At 38.5% G+C, this 9,607-nt stretch overlaps 1 protein-coding gene across 1 annotated transcript; it reads left to right on the top strand.

The window, feature by feature from the left end:
- The first annotated feature begins 5 nt into the window (after window positions 1-5).
- On the top strand, window positions 6-8,007 carry SCRN3 (secernin 3). The gene is made up of 7 exons (XM_027878476.1): window positions 6-276; window positions 391-572; window positions 1,346-1,545; window positions 2,216-2,428; window positions 4,691-4,853; window positions 5,196-5,376; window positions 6,085-8,007. The coding sequence occupies exons 1-7, from the start codon at window positions 109-111 to the stop codon at window positions 6,238-6,240; spliced, it is 1,263 nt and encodes a 420-aa protein (XP_027734277.1). The 5' UTR covers window positions 6-108; the 3' UTR covers window positions 6,241-8,007.
- The last annotated feature ends 1,600 nt before the right edge of the window (window positions 8,008-9,607 follow it).

Genomic DNA, 9,607 nt, shown 5'->3' with positions numbered 1-9,607 from the left:
GCCCCGCCCCGCCGCCGGTACCGCCGCTGTCCCCGCCGGTGCCGCCGCTATCCCTACCGGTACCGCCGCTGTCCCCGCCGGGCCCGCTCAGCGGCCGCCGCCGCCACAATGTCGCCCTGGCCGTCGCCCCGCTCCTGCGACACCTTCGTGGCGCTGCCGCCCGCCGCAGCCGGGGGCCGAGTGGTGTTCGGGAAGAACTCGGACCGGCCGGCGGACGAGGTGCAGGAGGTCGTGCACTTCCCGGCCGCGACGCACCCGCCCGGCTCCGCGCTGGAGGTGAGGACAGGCGAGTCCTGCGGGAGGCGGCGAAAACGCCCCTCTCACCCCGCTACCTGCGTGCTTGGCCCGCGGTTTGGCCGGTGACTCGCGGTGTGCTCTGCCCCCTTGCAGTGCACCTACATCACCATCGAGCAGGCGGAGCGGACCCACGCCGTGGTGCTGAGCCGGCCCGCCTGGCTCTGGGGAGCGGAGATGGGAGCCAACGAGCACGGCGTGTGCATCGGGAACGAAGCCGTGTGGGGCAGGGAAGAGGTCTGCGATAGCGAAGCTCTCCTCGGCATGGACCTCGTAAGGTCTGCACAGGCCTTTCTGGTGAATGGTATTTCGAATTTGGAATTTAAGGTGGAAACATTTGGTTTGAGTTACGTGGGGAAATATGTGCTTTTGCTTTCAGAGAACACTTCTTCCACTATTCTTGCTATGGTTAAAAATAAGTACTTCTTGGAGCAGGCATTAGATCTCTGCCAGGAGCCCACGAGAGGTATCAGGCATTAAACCAGAATCTGTCAAGGAAATTAACAAATGTTTCTCTCTCTATAAAAGTTTATACTAAACTGAAACAATTCTTTTAAGAGTACAGGTAGACTTCAGGAACTAGTGTTGGAGCCTTTTTCTAGGGCCTCTACTCATTTTCTATTTCTCCCATCTTACACACACATTTTTAAGTTTCAGTCTTAGCTGCACCTCTCAATGTAAATAACAACAGCTTCATGTGCCTGCCCCACTGGGTGTCAGGGTAACTCTCATTAACATACAGCAGTCAGTCAGCTCTTCTCAATACTGTTTCCCCCCAGTCCAATACCCACACAGGACTTGCAGGCATTTTGTAGGAGCCTTCTCCCTGCTTTTCTATATTTCCATTTGGTGTTTTTCCCCATGTCAAGTCTTAGAGGACCTACTTCAAAGAAGTCCTTTAAGTGACTTGCTTATTTCTCTTACTAGATCATACAAGCATCAGGTACATATAGAAAGTGCATTCCAGATCAATTTGAATACTCAAGCTGAATAGCTGTATGTAGAGTTTATAGTTCCAAAGATAACATCTTTTTTTTTTTTTTTTTTTTAGGCTTGGACTTGAAAGAGCAGACACAGCTGAAAAGGCTCTTACTGTCATAGTTGATTTGCTGGAAAAATATGGACAAGGAGGAAACTGTATGGAGAGCCACATGACATTTACATACCATAACAGTTTTCTGATAGCTGACAGAAAGGAAGCATGGGTGTTGGAGACATCGGGAAAATACTGGGCAGCAGAAAAAGTAGAAGGTATGGATGATGCTCTTTGTTTTAAACATTTCAAATGCAGTGTCAGTTGGCAGTTCTCCACTTTCCATTTACCACTTCATTAAGGCATCAAACTAACTTCCAGCTACGTACACGTGCCTGCGAACAGGAGTTGCTTCTTAAGGCGTGAATGTGGAGTGGCGAGCAGTTTGTCAGAGGAGCTGAGTGATGGGGCCTTTTCAGAGTCAGAGGTAACCATTCCTGCACTTGGAATACAGAGGACAGAAAGGTCAGCATGAGAATGACAGCAGTATGTATGGTCTTGGAGATGGTAGCAATCAGTGGCAATTTCATTTGGTGACAGGATTGTTGTACTGGGCCCTGAAGAAGTTGATTCTTCCAGTGGACTTAGAAGGACAAGCTTTGTCTTTGGAGGTTTAAGAGGAAGAATGTAAAGATAGGAATAATCAAGACAGAACCTAAAGTACAACTTTGGCAAGAGAAGCAAATGAGTCAGAACTGAGTGGCAGTGGAATTTCAATCAGAAGGATACGTATACCTAGGGAAAGAGGGCCAAAAATATACCACAGGACTCAAACATCTTGTAGGAAACTCCTCATTGCTAATTTGCTTTAGTAAAGTAACTGTAAACAAAATCCCAAGAAAAATCATTCTGTGTATTGAAACAATTCTTTCCTCAACTTACAAACAGGGGGTGTACGTAATATTTCCAACCAGCTCTCCATCACAACCAAGATTGACAGAGAACACCCAAAATTGAAGGAATATGCTAAAACCAATGGCTGGTGGGATGGGAAAAAGGAATTTGATTTCGCTGCCACGTACTCTTATGTCGATACTGCCAGAATGACCACAACCAGAGGCCGATATTGTGAAGGCTATAAACTTCTGAATAAACATAAAGGTATAATTTTTATATATTGCTTTTTTAAGATAAGCAGTGTATTTAGTGAGCTATATTAATTTAAATCATAAATTATTATACATCTGATGTGGGCAATTATTCACATGACTTGGTGAGAAGTTACTAGAATAACTTACCAGAACTTACTAGAATAACTTTTTGCCTAAAGGAGAAGTGCTGAACTTGAAATCTTCTATCAATTTTTGACAATTTGTTGATGAGGAAAAATTAAAACAAGGGTTGAATATCAAACACACACAGCTACAGCAACAACCCCGAGAGGTCACATTATGACTATATCACTAAATACTGCGTAAGACCTGTTCTGAAACATTTTGATATGCTATATATTATTACTCTACTTCTAAGGAAAAAAAACAAGAGGCTAAAACAGACTTACAGTGGTTTGCAGCCACAAAGAATCTTATGAACAATTTCAGTCAGGTACCATTCATATAGCCTAAAACAGCACAGCACTCAGATCCATATGTTGCATTTATTTTTGACATTGGTTTTTAAGTCTTTGTAGTTTCACTGTAACTGCTACTCTAACCTTGTGTAGTCTAATAAAATACACCAAGAGCAGAACAAAATAATCTACTCTAAGCAGGTACTCCTAATCACTAAACTTGCTCACTTATTTTTCAGACCTTTAGAGATAGAAGCTGTTCTCTCCTAATTGCATCTGTATTCACTTGCTCAGTTGAAGGAATTAATCTGAACCAAGATTACACTGCAACTCTTCGTTTCTTTCTTACTTATTTAGCTGAACTCTGCCAGACCAGGTTTAGCATTTAGTTAATGCATCAGAGTGAATTACCTTTTGCAATTTTGCTGTAGTGATCATGTAAATCCTGCATTCATTTTGGGAATTGCAGGTTCTGAATACTGAAAGCATTTTCATAATACCTGTATTTACTTGTGTTATAACAATGCTGAGATTCTATCTGTGTTTTCATTCTAAATCCCCATTTTCAGGCATTTACCTGAGCCATTTGAAAAATCCCACTAGGTGTTCAGGTTATCAGCCTCATATGGCTCACTTTGTTTAGATTTATTTTAAATAGATGCCCTAACTAAAAGCTATTTGATTTACAGCATCAGTAAAATCACTGGTTTCTTCATCTACCTTTCCCCGTTTTCTTCACTCGGTGGCATTACAGTTGTGGGTTTTTTGCAGGCTGCCTACCATGTGAAGACCATTTTTAGATAAATATTAATTTTATTTCAAAAAATAGGGAATGTATTTCAGTCATACAAAATAATAATAAAGTCTAGTGGAAGATGTGCAGTACCTTCTTTCCTGCTGGACAGGTTGCCAAGCTGCAGTTGACGAACTGACCATTGCTTCTTTTAATTTCTTTGATTTGTGTAGCTTGCTGATTTCTTTAATTCTCCGACTTTCCCAGGCAGCTGTAGGAATACTTAAAAGTGTCTCCTTGCTGAAATGTAGTGCTGCATGCCTGTCTACAGGCAATTTGGATTATGTATGAAAAAATAGTATTGGAGACATCTGACTTAGAAGCAAGAGGACACTCTACCCCACACAGGCTGCTGATGAAGACTTCTTTACAAATGGATGGACTGCTTTAGTTTCTGTTGATTCTGAGTATAGAACATGTTACTCCAGTGCATCCTTTTGATTGTCAACTTGAAGCCTAAGTGCTTTTTAAGGTCAGAGGATGAAAATACGTTAAAAAAAAAATCCACCAAAAAAACAAAAACCAAATCCAAAAAAAAAGTGACAGTCTTGGTGTTTCATTTTCAAAGTTTCACACAAAATCCACACATAGTGGTTATTATTTTTATATTTTCAAAGCAACACAGTGGTATTAACTCTGTTCAAATACCAAACAGTATTGTAATGATTTATCTTAACTTCCACACAGTGCTCAGAGTTCAGCATTTAATCCAAGCTATTAATTTTCATCTGAAAAGTTACTATGTGAATGACCATTTGCTAGTCATATGTAATTTACCTTTCTCAGAAATAATATTTTTTTTTGTCCCCCACCCTTTTTAAGTCATGTTATAGCGCATTATCACCCACTCTTTGAAATAAATACTTTGGGGAAAACAGTAACATTTATATGTGTATTAGCTATTAAGGTGTACCATTAGGATGATTTTTTTTCCTGCCAACACAAACTAAAACTGGCATTGCATATTAAAGGAAAAAGCAGCCAGTTGTAGTGAACATGCCATTTAGTTGGTATTATAGGTTAGCTCTGTGTCTAAATAATTGTATTGTATTTTAAATAGGATCTATCACTTCTGAAATAATGATGGAAATTCTTCGTGACAAAGAGAGTGGCATTAACATGGAAGGTGGATTTATGACAACTGGCAGCATGGTGTCTGTACTGCCTCAGCAGCCTAATCTGCCCTGTATTCACTACTTTACTGGAACTCCAGATCCAGCAAGGTGATATAGCAGCAAGTAAATAGGATAAAAAATTGCAAATATCTAAATGAAAAAGTGCTGCAATTTGTCTAATTATATTCCTTTTTGCATGTTCCCCTCCCCCCCCCAAAAAAAGCAGAATTAAATATAGGAGGAACATAATGTACACTACGTACCTTAATGCTCTGTACAACCTACTTACTGAAATACTGCTGCAACACTGACTTAAATATAAGTTAGTTTTTCTTTTTTAAATAATTCCTTTTTGAAAGAAGGAAGTAGAAGAATGGGAGAAAATACTGACTCAACAATTTCAACAAAACTGAGTCAGTAAAGGATCTCTGTTCTATTTTCTCTTTCTAGGTCTGTATTCAAGCCTTTCATTTTTGTGCCCAATATTACTCAGTTATTAAAAACTACATCCCCTACATTTGGTCCTGATGATCCAGTTAAGAAGCAGCCACGTTTCCAGAGTAAGCCAGATCGAAGACATGAGCTCTATAAAAAACATGAAAATGCTGCTGTAGTTATGGAAACTAACGAGGAAACTAACGAGGTACGTTGATTAAATTAGATTTCAACGCAAGCAGGTGGTTTATATAAGCTCCTTGCTCACATTTTGCTATTGCAATGCCATTTAATGCCCTTTGATGGATGGCAAAGAACAGTGCAGTGCCCCAGAAGCCCCTTGTGTTGGCATCTAGCAGGCATATGTTTCCAACTCTGAAAATTGCAGCCAGTACTATGCTGTACTCCCAGGCTGAGGCTCAGGAAAGTATCTGCACGGCTCACCTTTAAAAAGCTGTCCACTACAGAGTCCTCCACCAGTCAGATAAGGGGGAAACGCTTGACCATTAGGGTTAAGGGGGATAAAGAGGAAATTGCTTGGTATGGACAGGAAAGGAAACCAGATGACCAAGATAGCTGGACACAGAGGTGAAGGAGGAAAGGAGTTGCTTACTTTGAACAGTAGCATCTCTCCTATTTATGGATATGTGTTCTTAACATAAATATCTGAAGCAGCTTTAATTTTATTTTCAATCTATCAGAAAAGTGTAGGGAAATGAAGTGAGTGCTAGATATTAGGAAAGATACCTAAGAAAACCTGTCAGGGTGCTGACTTGTACCAACACAAGTGTGCACCCTGGAAACTCTTAGAAGATTAAAATAAAGACAGTAGAACAGAATTATGTTAGGGTGATCACTACATACTCTGTATATCTTTTAGTAAAATAGATGTTTCTTTTTGCAGGGCAAAGGTAAAGAAATGCTCAAGGAGATACAGAAGCTGGAAAAACAGAAGATAAGTCAAATGGAATCAATCCTGCAAAACGGATGTCTTGATGTTAACCAAGTGGTTAAACTTTTTTCACAGTGTGTAGAAGAAGAACTCAAAATATATAGCTAAGAATATTAATTGAATGTGGTACAATTCTGCATTACAATTAGGTTTTCTAATGAAGAGGCTATATAGATTACATCTTATTTTCAGTATACCACTTAGTATGGACAGTTTTAAAATTGCAGATAATAATATTTAGGACAAATATTAGGCTTTTGATTGTAGGAAGCAATGCTGAAAAGGCACTTAAGAGCTAGGCAGTGGCTTTGTACATGGCACCAATCTGTCAGCAGAGACTGATTTTGCCAACAAACAGATGCAATTAGAAAGCAATAGCTTGACTAAATTGTGGAACAGCTCAATCTCTGGATGAAGAACACCAATTCAGCTTTGGAGAACTCAGTTCTAGTGTACACACATGTACCTTTTATAGTCAAAAGAACTGTAGCAGAACTCAGACTACTTAAATTAAAATAGCCATGCTGAAGACTGTAAAATATAGAATCAATGATGAGCACTGAATAAAAAGGAAAGCGATATGCAAGTCAATTAAGATTGGTACTCAGTTGTTTGATGAAACCGTTCACGTTTCATATATGAAAGACACATTTCATATATGAACCTTCTACTCCTTCAATGTAAAATAGGCTTAAGAGTTCAAGGTATATTAAAATCAAATCACAGCTATATTTTACCATGAGTGGCTGTGAAATCTGATTACATGGAATTCATCAGTGCAAGCATCCTGTAAGGTACCACGGAGTTTTCACTTCCCTTTCTATTTTTGCCACTCTGATACTGAAAAATAAACCTATTTACATAGAATATGATTATTGTCAAATTAATTCTCCATTGTACTTTATAATGCACTACCATGTGGGAGTTTTAAAATGTTTCTTGAATTGTTACTTTTTAAAATTGGGCAACCAGAAAGGAAGAGTTTGGGGTACAAAATATATACATATACTCAGAAGGACACTTAAAAGTACTTCTAATTTTTTTTTTTCACTTCATATTAAACCTTTTAACCATGACTTTGCCGAAATTAGTAGACTGCGGAGTTGATTTAATCACGCTTTTTGCTCTGCCAGGAACTCTTCCTTCCTGATCCTGTTTAAAAGTAACGATCAATATATGGCACTGCTTTTATTATCTGTGGCAAGGAACAAACTGAACAAACAACAAAGAAGATTCTAACTTTATCACACGATGAAGCAGGATAAAAAGTATGAGTGAAAGAAAAAAACACATACCACTCTAAAGCCAACACTTCTGCAAACCTTCAGAAGAAAACATGTAACATGAAATGGAGCATTAGAGCTGCAGCAGTGATATGTGACATGATCTAGCATCCCTACAGAAAGACCATTCTGTGAGGATTTTTCTATATTTAGTCAGTTTCTAGATTAATCTCAGATGCTAAAGATGGGGCTCTGAACATGCAGTTTTCTCATTTTGTAAACTGTTCTATCCCCCACTGGTAAAAAAAGTAAGTACATGCAACTGAATAGTCAATGAAGTTTGCAGAATTAATATGAAAAGTAAGAACTTTGCAGAATTTATTCTTTTTGATCCTCAAATGAAAGTAAAAATTAATTTGGGATGCTGTGTTCAGATCCACAGCAAGAAACTAATGAGTCAGGAAAAGCACTTGAACTTGGCAATAGCAAGCAGGACTGAGGAGCAGGTTAAGACTGAAAGCAAGCTGGAGCTGAGTGTGATCCTTTTGTATCTGTTTGTTGACAACAAAATTTCTTAGAAGTGCAGTAGTACATAGTGGATGTTTGTTAACTGAAAGATATATTTAATAAAAATTTGCTGCATTTACTTGTTTTCCTTATGGATGTCCACATCTAACAACCATGTGTATCTCTGTCCTATTTTTGCTCATCAGCTGTTCCACACTGTTCCATTACAAGCATCAGTAAATGCCAGGTAAAACTGTGCCAAATTCAAGGTATGAATCAAGGCAGCATAGCAAAACAAATGAAACAATTTACGCTACAATGCAAATACTGAAGTTACACTAGTAATGTGGAAGGACATTAGTGAAGTCAGTGGAGTCTCTAAATGAACTTCTTGGCCACTTAATCATGGGGTGGCAATTCAGTAGGTTAAGCATATCAGCCCAGTTGTAATACAGGCAGGTACAGTCCAAGTGTTGCTCTTGTTTATGTGTTGTTTTTCTAACCGGTCTACAGGATAAAAAGTACAAACAGTGTAATGAATGGAGATAGTTCAAATGATGGCCAAAAGAGTAAGGATATTTCAGTACCTTTTTATCTTGGCATATCATCCTCCTGAAATACATGCAGCGTAAAAATACAGAATGAAGATGGGATCAGGAGAAATAAATAATCCCCCCTCCCACAACAATATAGTAAAAAAAAAAAAAAAAAAAATTAAAAATCAGAATGTCCTCTAGAGGGCAACCTTTGCATGGATTTCACCTAGGAATGTATCACAGCTGATTTTAAAAAAGGTCCAGAGGTTATGAAGGAACATTATTAAGAAAAAATATTAAAATTTCTACTTAATAAACTACGAGTGTTATATCCATCCATGTCCATTACCACAATTATTTTGAGATGAGTCCTAGAAAAAAGATCCAGTGTTTCACTGGATATTTCTCTGCACTTACTTGTTCAGTAGATGTTTTCATGGATCTTAACTTCCAAGTTGACTGAGATTTACCCCAAACTAATCCACCCTCAAAAAACAAAAACTCATTGCACCACTGACCACATCTTTACAGCAAAGCTATTTCTAACCACCACAAATCCATAGATCAGTAGATCAACTACTGACATAACATCAAATCATCAACTGCTGCTCGGTGGAAGTAAATTTATTTACCAGATAAAAAAGTTTCTTAATTTTCTAAAGCTATTCAAGTCTATTTTTGGCTCCAGAAGTACCCAGTGATTTAGAAACAGATTATTATATCACATATTTCATTCCTAGTTTCTTTAGTCTATTTATTAACCATCACTCTTAGCAGACTAATGGGTGCAATATCAGCAGTCACAATGTGCTAACAGTAAATCTAACAGAATTTGGTGTCAGTTGTTAATTGAAGGTGTTCTCTGTATTAGATTTGTAACAGGAAGTCTTTTGTAAACAGAAATTTTGAGCAATTTCTTACTTACAGATATGTTGTGTTCAAATCTAGGGAATAGCAGAGCCACTATAAAAAAAGGAAGCAGGACTTTCACGATGAAAATGAGAAAGGCAAGAGTGCAAGAACAATGACTATGAATAGGACTGTAAAACTGCCCTAAAATCAAATTCTTGAATGTCTGAAGAATTAAAAAAAAATTAATTGTATTCGATAAGTAGATGACAATGTGAAACATTCCTGGTATGGACGGATCTTTCTGTGGATACCCATTAACAAGTTCTCTGTCTACTTAAAAAGTATCAAGGGTGGATT

This window comes from Empidonax traillii, unplaced genomic scaffold, assembly GCF_003031625.1.
Source record: "Empidonax traillii isolate 1590-97213 ecotype Southwest subspecies unplaced genomic scaffold, ASM303162v1 scaffold42:size1813164, whole genome shotgun sequence".
NCBI lineage: Eukaryota > Metazoa > Chordata > Aves > Passeriformes > Tyrannidae > Empidonax > Empidonax traillii.
The sequence above is the reverse complement of the archived record's forward strand: the minus strand, read 5'-3'. Positions and strand labels throughout refer to the sequence as shown.